Genomic DNA, 20170 nt, shown 5'->3' on the forward strand with positions numbered 1-20170 from the left:
GATGTACAGTAGTATGTCAATACTAATGGTCAAATAGTAAAATTTGAGGAGTGTGCTTTTATTTCTTCAGACATTTCCTTCAGAATTCTATAACTCGATAGCTTTCATTGTCTGTCATCCTCATTAGAATGTTCTATTATCAGCACAAGATCTAAAGAGGTCCTTCTGCGTTGCATGTACGAAACTAAAATTTTAGAGATTTGTCGATGACATCAACGAATCAATTAGTCGACTAAGAAGCCCTTGCTATTCCTGTGGCCTTGGATAGTCCCAATTAATTAACCAAATATTATGTAACATGACCAAATCTCTTCCAAAGCCAGAAACCACATTTTCATGAAGCCAGGCAGTCACACTGTCTCAACCTTCTCGTGTTGCGTCATTCAACAGATTTCTAAAACATGTCGAGATGGTCATGCTGATCAGAGACTGCATAGATCTGAATGTAAATGTATCTTCTATATGAAGACACTACATCCAGATGGTCTTAGTGACTAGTTGCTTCTGTGCCTCCATCCTTGTGGACCTTCTATAAGGATTACTGGTATTCTGCATAATTGTATTGATCTAGCTATGTTAATGGTGTAACTCCTGGTACTGTGTGTAAATTATATCTTTAGTATTTTTCTACGAGCATCTAGTTCTTCTTTGTAGGTAGTATGATAATGCTGGCTCTGCCTATCTATGATAATATATAATTAGTCTGTATGGGTTGTATGTATTTCCTTGTAGGCCTCTTGGCCACAGTTGTTTGGTGGCACTCCGTTCCTTCCTGTTGGCTATTGCTAATTGGTTGGTTGCTTATTTAGACCCCTATGAGAAACATGAAAGCTGTGCTGATGACGGTCTGAGGACTAAAACGTTACCTTTTTCAAAAAGAATTCACTGTAAATAAATGATCTAAAAAGCGTCTTTATAGATCTATATATAGAAATATATACATTGGAATTGGACTATTATTTTGTCCGTACACATACTACTTTTTGGTAAACCTTGAGTCAAGAGCGCAATCTTTACAAAATTGTTGATTGTTCCTCTAGGGGTCATGAATGTTCACAGCAAATCTTATGGCAATCTGGCCATAACTTTTCAGTTTGGCCTGATAGTCATGAATGTTCACTGCAAACGTTGTGACTGTACGCCTAATGGGTCAGAAGATGTGCTCATTTGAAAATTGAAAGTTTGGCCTGGTGGTGGCGCTATAGAAAGGTCATGGGGTCACCAAAATAAGTATGTTTCTTCCTCTTGATGTCATGAATGTGCACAGCAAATATGATGTTAATCTGGTCATTACATTTAGAGATATGTCATTCACTAACAGACAATCAGGGGTGAAAGCATATCCTCCTTGGAGGAGGTAATACAATATTAAGCTTCCATCTTTAATATAGGAGTATTATTCACATACAGACAAGACCTTAAAAATCAAACATCTTGTAGTGCCTAATGTCCATCCAAGTTCTAAGGCCGCTAGGTTCTCCACCTAGAAATCTACAAACCACACCAAGTGACCAAGCCAGCCCAGACACCATGACCGAAGACTTCTGCATCATCTGTTTGTCAAAACTCCACTTCCACTTGCCGTTGTGCTGATCTCACTGGAAAACACGTTCTTTGACGTGTTTGATTGTCTTTCTCAACACGTATTCTTCTATTCCTCGCTGTCATCTTCACCTTCAAGAGGGAACAACAGAGCAGCAGTCATCTTGTCATCTGAATGTCTTGTCATCTGAATGTCTTGTCTGTCCCTTGAAGGAGTCCATGCAGGTGTAACAGCCTGAGAAACGCTGGATCTCCTCCAGGGCTGCCTGGGGCAGGAAGCTGGTGGAGGACAAGAACACAACAACTTGTCATCAAACAGAACGGAGTGAGATCTTTTAGGAAGCTTAGGAAGAGTGATTTTATAAGGGGTTTATTTGATGGAATCCAATGCCCTCTACACTCGGCAGCTAGGGGTGGGACGATACATCGATCCAGATCGATACATCGATGTAATTATCAACAATCGAATCGGATCGATGCGATGTAATAAGATCGATTCATATCGATACTCTTATTTTGAAAATCCTGTGGCGAGTCTCATATCCGCCCAAGAACAACAGCAGTAGCTCCGCGTGTGTAGACGTTACAGCATAGCATTCTCCCTTTCTGTGTGTGTGTGTGCGCGCGTCTTTGGAAAGACCAGATGAGGTCAGAGGAGTTTGATGTTTAAATGTTATTTAAACATAAACAATATAATACATAATAAATGTAGGCCTATACATGATCATGCAACATCAACAAATTGTTGTAGGAACGGTTTGGGAGAGGGAGGTTGTGAGTTTTGAGTTCCAAAAAATGTAGCTTAAAGTTTAAAGCTCAATATATAAAAACGTGGCACTTTACAGTGAACAGGAGGTCTATTTGTATTAAAAACAATAGATTGATTTTTCTTTAAATGTCTGGAAGAGCTCAAAAATACAAATGTCAAATGATATTTTCATTACCTTTTTTTTGTTGATCTAAATGTTACTGATTGTGTTAAATGGGCATATGATATCATCTCATATCGATCGCAGGCACCTGAATCTAATCGTATCGTATTGTATCGTGAGAGACTTTGTGATATCGGCAAATATCGTATCGTTGTCCAAAGAATCGATATCGTATCGTATCATGATGAAACTGGTGATTCCCACCCCTATCGGCAGCTAGGTTCCTTGCCGGCACCAAAAAAAGAGACCATATCTCACCAATTCTAGCCTCCCTACACCGGCTCCCAGTCCCACTTAGAATAGACTTCAAAATCCTCCTAAGGCACTATTGGGTGCAGCACCCCTATACATCACAGAGCTCATCACCCCCTACGCAGCATCCAGGTCACTAAGATCCTCCAACCAGGCTCAGCTGCCCCCCCCGCACCAGACTCAAAAAGAGAGGCGATCAATCTTTCAAGGCCGTGGCCCCCAAACTGTGGAACCAGCTTCCCCTGGAGATCCGATCTGCCCCCTCGCTGGAGACATTTAAGGCCCGTCTAAAAACCCACTTTTATTCCCTAGCCTTCAATAAACCCTGATTCTCACACACCCTAACTCACACTCTCCCATGCAAGTGTATCCTGCCCCCTCCCCCTTGTATCTCTTCTTGTGCTCCTCTGTCCCCTGTGTGCTATATTGTGCTTTGTGCTCCCCTATCCACGTGTTGGCCTACTGTTGTCCTATTCTCTGAATGTACTGTCTTGTCCTGTTGTGCCTTTTTCTATTTGTGTATTTTATATTATGCATTGATCTTGTGCTTTGATTGTACAGCACTTTGGTTGGCTCTTGAGTTTTTAAACGTGCTTTATAAATAAATTACTTGACTTACTTGACTTGACTTGATAGGAATCACATGAATGGTGATAGGAAGCATAGGGAGGATGTTAGGAAGCATAGGAAGGTGATAGAAAGCATGTTAGAAACAGGTTTCAAGCAAGAGGGGGCGGGTCTTATTTCAATGGATAATAGGGAGGTGTAGTCTGACGTCACTTTGGACCGCCCGTGCGGTCCACCCATTTAGGGATTTATCATTGGGAAAATGTATTGGGAATATGTATATCGGCTATTGTAATAATTCTGCCTCATGAACATTGGCAAGCTTTCCATTTTTGCACAAAATGAGTTCCCTTCTATCACTAACATTATTGTTTTTATTTTTATTTTTTGTATTATTTTTGGTTGAAATAAAATTCAACGTAATTATTTTACGATTAATTGCAAATCTTTTATTATTTTTTTTAATTATATTTTAGCATTTTTACAGCTTTTTCATGGTCACGCAGGACAGACAGAGGAGAGGGCGAACGGGAGGAGAGGTGGGGAGGACATGCGACAAATAACGTCGGGTGCTGGGATCGAACCCGGGTCGGCCGCGTAGGTGCGCGTGGCACTATGGTACGCGCCACAGCAAATCTTTTCATATTGAGCTATAGATTGTGGCTGAATACAAACAGAAAGGTACACCATGCAAATGTTCATGCTTTATTTGTTTTAAACGAGACGATTTAGAAATGGGCAATGGGGAAATACATTGCAATTTCAAGCGAGGTGGACTGGCCGGAAACCACAATGACGTAACCACTACACCTCCCTATGATGGATATGAATTAATGTTTTTAATGCAATGAAAGGTATAGCAATGACAATAGGTTCACTATGGCATTTCCATTGAGAGCTGATTCCCTGCGGCTCTGAGCAGCGAACATGTGTAATATCGCCTCTATTCAAAAACACATACTGAATCTACTGTATTTCAAAGGACAATTAATTCAAATAAAATACTAAGACAGACAGACAGAATCTATCTCCGTTCCACCTGGTGGAGATAACTATATATTGGTCAAATAATTATGAACTGATAATATTGTCTGAACAATATACCTGTCTAGCCCTAACAGGAACCCTGATTGAAATCTGTGTTGCTCATAATGGAGACCTCTACCTCTTGAGAACAACCAGGGCCCTCATGGTCCAGGGCAGGTAGAGGACAGCTGTGTTGGTCTGAACCGCCTCCACTGTCTGCTGGGCCACAAGCTCTGGACTCAGAGGTGGGAAGAGATGTGGAAACCTGCAGGAGAAGAAAGGGAGAGAGTTATATTTCTTGCTGCCTTCGCATCTTCCCCATCTTGCCCATAGTGCTTTCATGCTGAAAGCGTTTTACATGCTATCAGGGCGTCTGCCCTAGAACACCTGCCGGACCTTCCCTGATCTGAGGATGAGGAGAATCATGGTGATGCAGAGTTCCACTGTCCCTGCTTCCACTTAGGGAGAGGAGGATGAATCCACCAGCTTCTCTGCTTCTTCGGGGCCTCTTGAGACAACTGAAGGCCTGTTTCCTAGAGCTAATCAGAGATGTGAGGGCAGTGAGGGGGATTGCCCTTAAACAGCTCCACCCTGCCCTGAACTGGATAGCATGTCTCTGATTGGCCCTGTCCCCCCAAGAGAAATGCAGCTTGGCCATTCTCCTCAGTATAAGGGCCCCAATGTCTGCATTAGCGTCACCAGCAAGAGAGCTAGAACCTGTACAAGGTTCTCATTCATACTTGTGTATGTATTAATTTCAAGAGACTTGACAACCCCAGAGTCTCCTCCTAAGCTCCCAGCCCGAGTAGTTGCTTCCCCAGTGCCTTGCCCTCCCTCCATATGGGCCTCCCATGGGTCAGATCAGATCATAACCAGATCATATGTGAGGATTCGCCTGTTCCCTGAACTTTTCCCTGTCTACTCTCCCTCACCAGCCCCCACCCTTGCGATGATTTACTCTCCTCTACTCTTCACCAGCCCCCACCCTTGGACTACCTTCACGCAGCTGTCATAGTTTATGATTAGCGCCCCAGAGGGCTTTATATACCTGGACCTCCCTTCCAGTCCTGGTCGGGTCGTTCTGTATCTGTGTTCACTCTGTGTTCATGGAATTCTGTAAGTTACCATCCTGTACGTTACCATCACCTGCCGCGTCTTCGGCGTGAGACGACGTGCCAGCCATCACCACCTGTCGCCGTTTGCCTGGAGTGGGACACCGTCTTCGCTCTCTAATTCTCTACGGGAGGTTTTCCAGTGTTCCCACTCCAGACGTCAAGCCGGCGCGTCATCGCTCCCTATTTTCCACGGGAGGATGGCATCTCTTCGCCCCGGTCCCCTGGGACCCCTTTGTTCTGCGTTGCCCGGCCCCCCCGAGGAGGAGGAAGAGGATCTCCGTGCCTGGAGTGGGACACCGCCTTCGCTCTCTAATTCTCTACGGGAGGTTGCCAGTGTTCCCACTCCAGACGTCAAGCCGGCGCGTCATCGCTCCCTATTTCCACGGGAGGATGGCGCCTCTTCCCCCCGGCCTCCGCTGTCGGGCCCCTGTCTCCGTACCAGGCCTCCGCCGTCGGGCCCCTGTCCCCGTGACAGGCCTCCGCCGTCGGGCCCCTGCCTCCGTGCCCGGCCTCCGCTGTCGGGCCCCTGTCTCCGTGCCCGGCCCCCGCCGTCGGGCCCCTGTCCCCTTGCCAGGCCTCCGCCGTCGGAACCCTGTCCTCATCCCTGTAAGCAGCCCTGGCCCGTAGCCCTGGCCCTTAGCCTTTGTCCCTGACACTTAGCCCTGTCCCTTAGCCTGTTCGCCTCTTAAAGGCACAGCGCCGCATTTTCCTTATTTCCTTGACTCTAGTGTTTTGTGTTCTCCCCTGTTCCCCTCTCCAGTGCCCCTGGTCCTAGTCCTTGACATTTAGCCCTGGCCCTGTCCTTTAGCCCTAGTCCCTTAGCCTGTTCGCCTCTTAAAGGCACAGTGCCGCATTTTCCTTATTTCCTTGACTCTAGTGTTTTGTGTTCTCCCCTGTTCCCCTCTCCAGTGCCCCTGGTCCTGGTCCTTGACATTTAGCCCTGGCCCTGTCCCTTAGCCCTAGTCCCTTAGCCTGTTCGCCTCTTAAAGGCACAGTGCCGCATTTTCCAGTTTTCCTTGACTCTAGTGTTTTTTGTGTTCTCCCATAAAGGGACTGTTCCGCCTTTTGTTCTATAATAAAGATTTGCCCTGTTTTGGCTTACTCTCATACCTGTCTTGTGTTGTGCGATTGGGGTCGGTTACAAACCATAACATCATATATTGAATTTCGATATTGTCCCATTCCTAATCTTCAGGATACAGATATGATTTGCCCGCCTCGAATTGGACCAGGTGTGCTACAAGAGGAGGATGCTGTCCATCCCTTTGTCAGTCAAGGGTGACCTGGACCAATGGAGAGACCCCCACACCTTGGCGAGGGGGGGGGGGGGGTCCTGATGGGCAGGGTCACCTTGTATGTCACGTATTCACAGACGCCTCCCTGATGTCTCACTCAGTGGCCACATCAACATGCTGGAGCTGTCCAAGGTGCTACATGTGTGCTGCATGGTACTTCAGCAGGTTGGTGAGAGGCCACCACGTCCTTGTTAGTACCGACTAAGGATGCACCGATCCCACTTTTTCAGTCCCGATACCGATACCTGGGTTTTGAGTTTCTTTCTCTCTATTAGAAAGAATTAACGTCCTGGACGTCAAAGGATCAGCAAGTCAAGTCACTTTGCTTTGACATCTGACATGTTAGACGTCTTGGTATCAGATTTATATCTGGGAAATGTATATCTGGGACACCGATATTCTATTTTAGCAGTATCAGTATCAGTGCATCCCTAGTACAGACCGTTGCATGATATAAACCATGGTTTATACAGTATGGCAGAGTGTGCTCTCCGACCCTCCATCGGGCAGCAGTGGATTTGTGGCTCTGAGCCTCAGCCCACCTCAGCCTTGACAATGTGGGAGTTGATCTCATGTCTCGTGGAGGTCCCCTAGGAGATGAGTGGCACTTACATCCAGACCATGTCAATCAGATTTGGCACCAACTTGGGGAAGCGAAGGTGGACCTCTTTGATAAGCTCCTACATTGAGGTCTAATAATGTTGTGTAAATTGGTAATTTGTTTAGGATGTAGCTGAACTGTGTTTTCAAAGTAGTGTTAATTTGACCTAATGAATTATTTTGAGTAGTTTATGATTTAGTTGATTTAGTTCTTTCATGGTGAAGTAACTAGTAGTTTGGTGAACTAACTTGTTGGAGAACTAACAGCTGGAGAACTGTTAAGACTGTTTGACTCTTAATTAATAAAGACTGCACAGACTCTGGCACAGTGTGCTACTACTATATATACCATGTATACTAGTATTATTATTATAATATTTTTTCCTGCCTGTACCCCCCTGTCTCCCCCATGCTGCTATGACACCTGAACTTTCCCAAGGTGATTAATAAAGGAACACTTGACTTGATTAGTGTGGTTTCCCCGACACTACTGGTTATGCCAGATCTACACAAGACTCCACATCTCGTAGGGACGCACGCTCACCGTACTCTGATGCCGCGGAACAGGTCTGTGTTGGTGTGGAAGGGGAGCACGGTGGTGCAGGCCACCCCGGGACAGTCCAGTAGGCCCAGGGTCAGACTCTCCATGTAGCCCAGGGCCGAGGCCTTGGAGGTGCAGTAGTCTATGGCCCCGGGGATGGGGGCCTGGGCCAGGATGGAGTTGATGCACACGATGTGGCCGCGACGCAACTCCAGCATCCGAGGCAAGAAGGCTTTGGTGGTCTGAGGAGAGGAGGGTGGAGGGAGAGATGAAGAGATAGCGGAAGGTAGGAAAAGAGGCACAGACATGATAATATGGCTCAACATTCATATTAATCCGCAAACAATAAGCTTGGTCTCTCTTTGTGCCAGTAGCCATCACACTCCACAACCGTGGGCATGGATTTCTGCCAATAGTTGGAGAAACAACGGCTGGAGAACTTGAGAACTGTTTGACTCTTAATACTAAACACTGCACTGCATGGACTCTGGTGCAGTGTGCAACTACGCTATGTACCATGTATACTAGCATCACTATTATTACTGACTGTTTGAATCCTTCCATTCCACTATTACTATTACCATGTTCTATTATTATATTTTTTCCTGCCTGTACCTCCCTTCCCCCCTCCCCCATTCTGCTATGACACCTGGATTTCAATAAAGGAACACTTTATTTATTAACTGGTTATTATGAATATTCTCCCACCAGATGGGAAATATAGGTGATACTCCCACATTTCCCAGAGGAAAGGTTAATGTGGTGGAAAACGCAGCAGTGAATAAGAATCAGATCAGGACATAGAAGCCTTGTCCATTAAACCATCAGAAAGAACTTCTGCCACACTCAGAAATTACTCTGGGCAACCTGGCTTCAAACAGCTGCAACCTGTTAAGCTGTAGCCCTATTTTCAGAAATGTCGCCTAAAGGTACATGCCTAAGTAAATGGAAGATTGCCCCACTTCTACAAGGCCATTTTGCATGTTCTTGGTATCTAGGAACATCTAGGGACCTGGGGGTATGTATTTTCAGTGTCAGAAATATTGTGTCTGTTACTAGGCTTGAGTAAATTGTAATGGAAAAAAGGAGAATATAAATTATGATTTATTTTTGCATCTGTGCCGGTGAATAACACCATGTTACAATTGTGCGTGAACCAAGCTCGCTCACAGAGCTCATTCAGCACCTTGTTGAGATCAAGTGAAAAAAGAATCTAAGCAAATGAATAAAGGGAAGATGATTAAACAGAAGGATTTGTAGATACAGTAATAAATGATAATCGATTTAAATTATAAATTCATATTTGACCTTGAACTTGACCTTGACCTTATTATGGCCAAATCATACATCTATGGATAGGGAAAAGGCTCCTCTTTCCAATGGCAGGATTAAATCTGGATTTAGTAATTTCCTTTCGGTTTTCCGATAAAAGAGATATAATTTGCATTTTTCAGATAAATTCTTATTTTCGGTAAATCGTATAAAACGTCGGTAAAAATGAAATACACTGACTGCTGTTTTGATAGGGTTATGGTCTTTACTCTTGGCTACAAAAAAGAAAAGAAAAAAAACATTATACTCTTAACATCCTCATGAGGACGATTCGCGATGCCACTTTGCCGACTTCTAGCGGCTCGGGTGTGCATTTCTTTTAATACAGTATATAGATAGAATTAAAGCCCTATTTGTTGCCTGTCGATTGCCCTTACAGGTGACAAAATCTGTTAAGCGGTTCTCGAGTTACATGCCGATATGTGAGGCGTGCGCCAAAGTACACATTACCACCCCCGACTCCCGGGGCTCTCGCTCCGTCAATCATTTGGCGATCTCAAAAACATTTGGACAGGGCTGTAGCCAATGAGTGTGGCTTTCCAATGATACCCCATGATATGATAATTGGGGATCTAATACGGTCTCTATTGATCGATGGACCTACAGGCTTAACAGGTTAAGAATGCTGTTCTTAGTGCCAAGTCTGTAAAAGCCACCATGTCACTTCCAGAACTATCGCCAAGACTTTGTGGGGATCAGTCTTTCCAGGATGTACCTCAGGAACAGGAACCTGATGACAGTTGAATCTTAACAGAGAGCTCACGATGTGGCATGTTTTCCACTCACATTTGAAATCACAGTTTTCTCACATTTAATGTAACATATATATATATATATTTATGTTAAATACATTCTATTGACAGTCGTGGTCATTGTGACTTACCCAAAACTGGGCCAGTGTGTTAATGTGTTGACTCTTCATCAGAGTATCGTCATCACTGTCCATCAGACTCTTACCATGGACCACCGCAGCATTGTTCACCAGAATACTCACATCACCCACCTAGGGAACCAGAGTCACAATACAGTTACTGTACATCACCTAGGGAACCAGAGTCACAATACAGTTACTGTACATCACCTAGGGAACCTGAGTCACAATACAGTTACTGTACATCACCTAGGGAACCTGAGTCACAATACAGTTACTGTACATCACCTAGGGAACCAGAGTCACAATACAGTTACCGTACATCACCTAGGGAACCAGAGTCACAATACAGTTACTGTACATCACCTGGAGAACCAGTCACAATACAGTTACTGTACATCACCTGGAGAACCAGTCACAATACAGTTACTGTACATCACCTAGAGAACCAGTCACAATACAGTTACTAGCCATTTTCTTTTCTCCAACCCCCCACCCCCAATTCTGCCTTATAAACACTATACACCTTCTGCACGGCTGCACCACGCCTGTGGAACAGCCTCCCCATCCAGCTGAGGGCACCACAGAACCTGGACTCTTTTAAAGCAGGCCTGAAAACCTATCTGTTCAAAAAAGGCCTTTGACTGTTAGCTTTTCATTTTAATTTTCTTGTGCTGTTGTTTTTTAATTTTCTGTTTATACTATGTTTTTAATTAACTATGTTCTATTTTTATAAACAGTAGACCTCAAACACTCATCATGAGACATGATAACAGATAAACAGTAGACCTCAAACACTCATCATGAGACATGATAACAGATAAACAGTAGACCTCAAACACTCATCATGAGACATGATACAAGATAAACAGTAGACCTCAAACACTCATCATGAGACATGATACAAGATAAACAGTAGACCTCAAACACTCATCATGAGACATGATAACAGATAAACAGTAGACCTCAAACACTCATCATGAGACATGATAACAGATAAACAGTAGACCTCAAACACTCATCATGAGACATGATAACAGATGAACAGTAGACCTCAAACACTCATCATGAGACATGATAACAGATATAAACAGTAGACCTCAAACACTCATCATGAGACATGATAACAGATGAACAGTAGACCTCAAACACTCATCATGAGACATGATAGAAGATAAAAACCTCAAACACTTTGAGGAATGCTTTACTTTCTCCCGGATGATCTTGGCCTGCCTGTACACCTCCGCTCGATTGGCCACATCACACAGGAAGTAGTAGCACTCTGCTCCAGTCATTGATATCTCCTGGCAGGTTTCCTTCAGAGTCCTCTCAGTGCGGCCCCACAGAATCACCTGGGAACAGAGAAGGCTGGCCTTTACACATCTATGTACGCATTTACAGATCTATGTACGCATTTACAGATCTATGTACACATTTACAGATGTGTGTAAAGATTTACAGATATATGTACGCATTTACAGATGTGTGTACAGATTTACAGATCTATGTATGCATTTACAGATCTACTGTATGTACGCATTTACAGATCTGTGTGTGCATTTACAGATCTACTGTATGTATGGATTTACTGTATAGATCTATGTACGGATTTACAGATCTACTGCATGTATGGATTTACAGATCTGTGTATGGATTTACAGATCTATGTATGGATTAACATACCTATGTACATATTTATAGATCTATGTATGGATTTACAGACCTGTGTGCACTTTTACAGATCTACGCATTGAGATACAGTTACACAGCTCTCCACACACATTTCCAAATAATATTGTAACAATAATGGTCCCAGAACAGCTGTGTCTGTTCACCATAATTTGTATCTTTCAATTGACTGTGTGCATTCACGCCAAAGTCTAAATCACTTTGGGGTGTATTTGAATATACCAGTTCCCAATATACAGTTCTCAGTCTCAACTCAATGGGAAGGACTGGGCTCAAACCGACTATGCTGATTGGTTGGGTAGGGTAGGGCGCAATTTCTTTTTTTTATTATAACAATAACAATAACTATAATAATAACAATAATGATAATAATAGTAATATTAATATATATTGCTCATTTTGGAGTCAATCAATTGTCAAGACTTTCTCTACTTGTTCAAATGTAGCTACTGTACAGTATCTATGCTTAAAAGGCTGTACAATTTATGTAGGGGGCAGCTCAAATCACAGAGGTCCTGAGCAGCTGAACAGCCAGAGAGAGAGACAGAGAGAGGACAGCACTGTCCTATGGTGCTGATTGGTCTATCTCTCTTGCTCTGTGATTTGAGCCACCTTGAGCATAAATAGCTACATTTATTTTTAAGTTTTGGTCGGTCTCTGGCTCAGTTTTGGTCGGTCTCTGGCTCAGTTTTGGTCGGTGTCTGGCTCAGTATTGTATGTGATGGATTCAGGATTCAGGCTCGGGTTTGAATTTCAGGCCTGTTCAAATCTCTAATAGGCATATAAATGAAATTCTGGACTGAGACATATCTAACATCAAACATCCCCTCACACTCAGTTTGCATGTAGGTGGTAAGAGAGAGAGAGCATTTGCATGCCTTGAATATTCCTGTCAGCTCACAGCCTCACACTCAATATTACTGTAAGAAAATTGTTGTTTTGTGTACATATACTGGAACTAAAGGCCCAAACAAGTATACAGTTATAGAGTGCAACAGGACACACGTCTTACATATTAGTTTTGAAATTATTCAGTTCGTTGGTATATATTGAAAATCCATATTAATTTATTTGAATTCCATTTCATTCCTAAACATTGGGAGTCATATGGTAATTTTTATGTTTTTTATTAGACTATAATTGCTATTCAGAATTTCTGAATTCACTGCCACAATGTTCAGCTATTTTTCAATATTCAGGTATAGACCAAAATATGAGCCTGCATGCCTAATTGAATACCTCAGACAAAGAACCATACAGTAAGTCTGTTTGAGGAACAATGTTTTCAAACTTTATTATCTAAAGATAGTTAGTTAGAGTATTGTGTTCATTCATAGTTACAGTAAAGACAGTAGAGGTTGAGTTTATTATCTAAAGATGGTAAGTTAGTGTATTGTGTTCATTCATAGTTAAGAAAGACAGTAGAGGCTCAGGCAGGTTGAGTATTTTATTATCTAAAGACGGTAAGTTAGAGTGTTGTGTCCAAAACATTTCAAAAGGGTAGTATATGGTTATTCAGTGCAAGGATTCAATTATACAAACCACTTTTGAAAAGTTAAGTTGCAAGATTGTTGGCCGACATTATAATAATAATTATCTGTCATTATTATTAATATTAAATGTCATTATTATTATCATCATCATCATCATTATTATTATGATTATCATCATCATATCTGGGTAAATGAGACTCTGTCACGTAATGAGTATTGAAATAAAGAACATGTGCCTACCCTACCTTATTAGATCCATGCTTTGCAAACTCCTTGGCCAGATGTCGTCCTATCCCTCCTCCACCTCCCGTTATCAGCACCACCTCACCGCGAAGCTCTCTCCTTCTGCTCGGTAGAAGAGATCCAAGACTTGACTTTATAATGCAAAATATGACGTGGAAGGGAAAGAGCACAGCGTTCCTCAACTGAATCATATCCATGATGTCAAATTCGTGATCCAAGTAATACTGTAACCTGGGTGTATGTACAGTATGGTATGGGTTCCTGGTGGGCTCACAGGGTCTCAGTTTATGCGCTCCAACTGACGCGGAACGGACGCGGAGCGCACGTTGAACGGAACCCACTCCAGCCTGTCTGCTTCACACAGCCCACTCACTGACTCCAGAATACACTGAACAAGCCGGTGCTTGGTGCGTCTCGCCGTTCTGCTCGCATGGTCTAACTATGACCATCATCTTGACTTTAACCCTTTCACTGCCATAACCGTCGGTAATGTGATAGTAAAGGGTTAACCTTCTTGTGGCAGTGAAAGGGTTAAGACTGGAATAAATAGAGCGGGGGAGGAGGTTGAAGGCGGTCATGCCCCGATTTGACCTTGTACATTGTCGCCTATACGCACCCAGTCAAGTGCACGTTGCTGCTTATAATAATGATATAAATAATCATCATAGCAGCATGGGGGGGGGGGGGGGGGTACAGGTATGAGCATGGTAATAGTAGGAGACATATAATATAGGATACACATTATTATTATTATCATCACCATTGATATTATTATTGTTGTAATTAATATTATTATTATTATTATTATTATTATTATTATTATTATTATTATTATTATTATTATTATTATTATTATTATTATTATTATTATTATTATTATTATTATTATTATTATTATTATTATTATTATTATTATTATTATAATTATTATTATTATTATTATTATATATTTCCTTGTTTCCATTAAGTTCTGATGCAGGCTTGTTAGGCACATGTATTCAATAATATTAAGGTATATGGATATATAAACCTTATGTGGGTCCTGTGGGTGTGTATATGTTCATATACTACTTGATATAGATTCAACTGTATAAATGTGGATATGTTGTATATTAACTGCATAATATGCAGGTAGGCAGATCAAGATACTGTGACATATATGCCATTGTACATGTGTATGCATAATATGTAATGTATATGTCTATAAATATGTTAATGTGTTGTGACGACCCTCCCTCTCTATCTAGCTCTTTGTTGTGTCTTTCTCTTGCAGGTGCTTGGCATGTTTTATATAAATGGACCCAATATTAAAGGACATGTGCAGCATCTGGGACCCCTGGCCCTGTTTCCTACTTACCAATGATGATGTCATGTGGTAGAGTCCTTCCCCGGCACTCAGTCTATTCTGTGCTTCATACATGGTTGTATAGTGTCTGTGCCTTCAGAGGTGTGTTTCTGTGTGTTTACTGTATGTGTTCTTGTGTGTTTCTGTGTGTTCTTGTGTGTTTACAGTACTGTATGTGTGTTTCTGTATGTTCTGTGTTTCTATATGTTTCTGTCTGTTCTGTGTATTCTTGTGTTTCTGTCTGTTCTGTGTATTCTTGTGTTCCTGTATGTTTTGTGTGGTTCCGTGTTCTGTATGTTTTGTGTGGTTCCGTGTTCTGTATGTTTTGTGTGGTTCTGTGTTCTGTATGTTATGTGTTCCTGTATGTTTTGTGTGGTTCTGTGTTCAAGTTTCTTTAATAGTTGTCATACAGAAGTACAGAATACTTTTATACAAAATGCTTCTTACTGTTACACTCCAGAGACTGTGCAAGACAAGATAAGTATGAATAAAATAACATAGTATAGCATGTAAATTAGAAGTAAAAAAAAAATGAGGTCACAGTGTTCAGTATAGACATATGTACAATGTTCGATGCAGAATAGACGTAACTGAGTTACCATATAATATACAATACTATGCAGTGTACTAATATACAATACTATATAGTGCAAGGCAGAAATGGGATGAGGTGCAATTTAGGTACAATTTACAGTAGGTGTACGAGTTGTAGTGCAAATCCTTTATCAATAAATATAAATATAAAGTGTGTTTGTGTGATCTAAAGTGTGGAGAGTGGGTGCTGCAGTGTGTTGTTTGTTTAAGTGAGTGTGTGCGTGTGTGTGGGTGTGCTGTGTGCATTTGATGGTTGTTGCATAGTGTTTATTGTTCGTTGAGCAGCCTGATGGCCTGGGGATAGAAGCTTCTTCTGAGTCTTTCTGTGCTCGCCTTAAGACTCCGGTATCGCTTGCCTGACCGCAGCAGTTCAAAGAGCAGTTCTGTATGTTTTGTGTGGTTCTGTGTTCTGTATGTTTTGTGTGGTTCTGTGTTCTGTATGTTTTGTGTGGTTCTGTGTTCTGTATGTTGTGTTCCTGTATGTTCTGTGTGGTTCTGTATGTTTATGTGTGTTTCTGTATGTTTCTGTCTGTTCTGTGTATTCTTGTGTTTCTGTCTGTTCCTGTATGTTTTGTGTTCCTGTATGTTTCGTGTGGTTCTGTGTTCTGTGTGTTTCTGTATGTTCTGTGTGTTTCTGTATGTTCTGTGTGTTTCTGTATGTTCTGTGTGTTTCTGTATGTTCTGTATGTTCTGTGTGTTTCTGTATTGTTCCAACTCCAATAGAATTCTAAAACAGATGCATGTTTCTTCATCTGAAGGCTTCAATTGCACAAAAACAAATTGACTAATATTTCATACACAAATAAAATGTTCATACAACCAAACCATGCAGTAAATTTAGCTGACAGCAGTCATTTCTTTATTTGTATATAATATTATAATTATATATTTTATTATATTGTAAATGTATAAAGTATATATAATTCGTTTTTTCTTTGCTGTTCTCTGTACAGTGTTAACCCTTTCAGGTGCAAGTTTTTTATTTCTTCAAAAAAATCTGCAAAGCAACAGGAAATCATTAATTTTCAATGGGAGTCATCGCATGAAGCTATACTGTACAGACGCACAGCCAACACAGTGCACGTGACGGGCGCGCGAGGCAATGATGATGCTGTGAAGCATTAGCCAATCACAACTGGTCCATCTAGAAATAGAGGAAATCAGCCAGATCCCTTTAACTTTCAATGAAAACGTAGACGTAAAGGTGATAGAGTATATGTAGAGTCAACATACAGTACAAATAAATACATCGACAGAGCATTTAGAAAGGTGCAGAATAAAAGTATTGCTTTTCCCAAAAAAATATCTTGATTCATGATTAATGAATATCTTTTGCAGGTCCAAATTGAATGTTGTTTAGATGTTGCATGCACTATCCCCTCCCTACATCCCATTTCCCCATGTGGAATGCACCTGATTGGATGACATGCTGGTGTTCTAGTGTGACATCTAGTGGCCGAATGTTATCAATAGCACCTATAAATATCATAACATTGCCAAAAAAAAAGAATCAGGCTTTGACATAATGTTTAATGTTAAACATACTGTAACTCACTATGGTTGCAATCTCATAGCAATTAACCACGGGTGCAAGCAACACTTCAAGAGAGACTCTGCGTCGGTGGAGCTGGCAAGTTTGTAGCTTTGTACACACACACACACACACACACACACACACACACACACACACACACACCTCTAGTCTGAACACAACATTAGAATCCACTCCATAGCATGTTTCAATGTAGCCCCCAACCTTAAAGTGGTTGATGAGATTCAAATGAATTTGATACATTCATGAAAACAGTGACAATGGTTAATTTTCCAATGGAAAGTATTCATGGTTGAGGGTTCTTTTTTTAGTCAGCATTCTATAATTATATATTTTCCTATCGTTTTCCTATCAAAAGAATCAACAAGCTGTACATTTTCACAGGTACTTTATGAATGAGGGGGGAATGTTCATTTAAAAAAAGTGAAACAGCTTGTAAACCTTCAGTAACAGTCCATGTCCTCTTTTAGTGTTTCACATACTGCAGCAAAGGAAGACTTTAAACACTGCCACGCTGGGAGCGTCACGGCACTGAGATACACAGGGTGTCATGGAGTTGCTTGTTTCTTCTGTTCCTTTTACATTTCAACTGTTGTTTAGGATGTTTCCCACCCGTATTTCAGAAAAGCAGACCAAATGTTTTTTTGTCAGTGGTGGACGTCCACATCCACCTTCAGGGTTGGGAAGGTCCCTTTCAAAACCTAATCTGTGCAATCCACTGGATTACATTGAGACAGTAACATAATCCACTGTATTACACTGACGCAGTAACATAATCCACTGGATCACACTGACACAGTAACATAATCCACTGGATTACACAGACACAGTAACATAATCCACTGTATTACACTGACGCAGTAACATAATCCACTGGATCACACTGACACAGTAACATAATCCACTGGATCACACTGACAGAGTAACATAATCCACTGGGTCACACTGACACAGTAACATAATCCACTGTATTACACTGACACAGTAACATAATCCACTGGATCACACTGACACAGTAACATAATCCACTGGGTCACACTGACACAGTAACATAATCCACTGTATTACACTGACACAGTAACATAATCCACTGGATCACAATGACACAGTAACATAATCCACTGGATCACAATGACACAGCAACATAATACACAGGATTACACCAACACAGTAACATAATCTGATTTGTTTCAATACTTTTGGATTAAGTTTGCCTATGGAATCGGACAATTTATTCCAATTGAATTAAATTCTAATTCGACCAAAATGTCAAATGTTATTTTCATCATCCGCTACGACGACCATGATTAATCGTTTTTTCAACTTCTATAAAATGGTGTTTGCATCTGTAATCTTACAGATAATATTTTCCCCCCTGCCTTTTACATCCGAGTATGTTTGTTGGTAATCCAAGAAGTAATCACAGCTTTTAAAAAGTAACCTGTAATCTGATTACAGTGTATTCTTACAGTAAATGTATTATTTGGGATTATAGTTCAGATTACTGTAATCCTGTTTACACGCCATCGATTAATTCCCAACCCTGTACTTGTGTGCAGATCTCGTGGATTTGATTGTTCAGATACTGTATAACATGCTTCTACCAAGAATGTCCTTCTTTACCAGCAACACTGCCAAGGGTCTTATTTTACAGTATAGGTGCTGTGGGTAGATCTGGGATGCAGCGAGCGAGAGAGAGGTGGAGAGCCGTCTCCGCTGGATCGATCACGTCAGCTCAGATGAGGTCAGGGTCAGCAGGAGCAGGGTACAGGTCAGGCCCAGCGTCTGATGACAACATGCTTCATCTTTTGCTGGATAGAGTAGAAGGGTTACTGCCTTGTATGTATGTATATGCTTACAGGAGTTCAATACGAATAATACAAACAATATACAGTAGTACAGTCTTTCACTGATATACACAGGAATAAATGTATGGAGAATACAGTACGTATAGTCTACTGTGTATTGTTTGATGTACTGTCAATCAATGGTACTAAATGAATGGAGAGTGATACAGTACATATAGTCTACTGTGTATTGTTTGATGTACTGTACATGGTACTAAATGTATGGACAGTGATACAGTACGTATAGTCTACTGTGTATTATTTGATATATTGTAAATGGTACCAAATGTATAGAATAAACTCTGATGCAAACAAAGTCTCAATTCTCGTCCTATTAGATCTAAGCTATGTATTAAACTGGTTCAGAACATATATCAAAGGGAGAAAATATTACATCAGGCTTGGAGATCATTCTTCTGAGAAACATGACACCTACTTCGGAGTTGCATAGGGGAGCTGCCTTGGTCCATTATTATTCTCATTATACATGCTGCCACTCGGAGACATCATTAGAAAACACAATGTATATTTCCATAGTTACGCAGATGACACACAATTGTACATCTCCGCTGAACCAAATGATCACACAGCTATTATCTCCATTTCCGCCTGTCTCTTAGCAATAAACAAATGGATGACGAACAACTTCCTAAAATTAAATGAGGGCAAAACTGAAATCCTACTAGTCGGTCCTATAACAAAAAGAGAAATGTTACAGAGCAATATGGGGCAACTTACTCCTTGGATCAAACCCGAATTTACAAGTCTTGGTGTTACTGTATAATAGACTCAGACCTAAGCTTTAAATCACACATCAACAAGGTGACAAAAACATATTTTTTCCACCTTAGAAACATAGCTAAGACACACCATTTAAGTTGGAGAGTCTATATTTTGGCGCCAGGCCATCAGAATATGGGGATAGATATATATTTCAGATACTAAGCGCGGCTAGCAGGAAAGCCATTACTAGAAAGTGGTTAAGAACAGAAATTCCTACAGTGGATGATTGGATTGATATTATTTATGATATTTTTAAGATGGAAAGAATTACTTTTTCTTTTAGGTTGCAACAGGATACGTTTCGGAAGAAATGGGAAAGATGGATAATGTACATTACACCGTTACGATCTTCATTTGTTTAAGGTGTACAGAAATGTCCATTCGGGATAATCGTTAAGTGAACCTTGTGTAAAGGGAGTTGAGTGTCAGGAAGATGCACCCCAACATATTATTTTGTTATTTGTTTGCTTTATGGTAGATGCAGATGTATTGGAGATGTACCCTAACATATTATTTTGTTATCTGTTATCTTTGGTTATTGTTTTGTTTGT

At 41.2% G+C, this 20170-nt stretch overlaps 2 protein-coding genes across 2 annotated transcripts in view; both read right to left on the minus strand.

Moving 5' to 3' along the window:
- Positions 1 to 1709: 1709 nt before the first annotated feature.
- Positions 1710 to 13695, minus strand: dhrs3a (dehydrogenase/reductase (SDR family) member 3a; the record flags this gene model as incomplete). Its single annotated transcript, XM_084333425.1, has 6 exons — positions 1710 to 1821; positions 4459 to 4584; positions 7874 to 8112; positions 10086 to 10205; positions 11282 to 11425; positions 13501 to 13695. The coding sequence occupies 6 exons, from the start codon at positions 13693 to 13695 to the stop codon at positions 1710 to 1712; spliced, it is 936 nt and encodes a 311-aa protein (XP_084189551.1).
- Positions 13696 to 18609: 4914 nt separating this feature from the next.
- The window catches only part of igsf21b (immunoglobin superfamily, member 21b), a gene marked incomplete at its 5' end in the record, with an annotated part of 64630 nt that continues 63069 nt past the window's right edge, over positions 18610 to 20170 (minus strand). The window contains one exon of the mRNA XM_084333426.1: positions 18610 to 18800. Within this exon, the coding sequence (XP_084189552.1) occupies positions 18715 to 18800 (86 nt within the window). The 3' untranslated portion in view covers positions 18610 to 18714. The remainder of the gene's footprint in view (positions 18801 to 20170) is intronic.

The sequence above is a fragment of the Notolepis coatsorum genome, assembly GCF_963971535.1.
Source record: "Notolepis coatsorum genome assembly, chromosome: 17".
NCBI lineage: Eukaryota > Metazoa > Chordata > Actinopteri > Aulopiformes > Paralepididae > Notolepis > Notolepis coatsorum.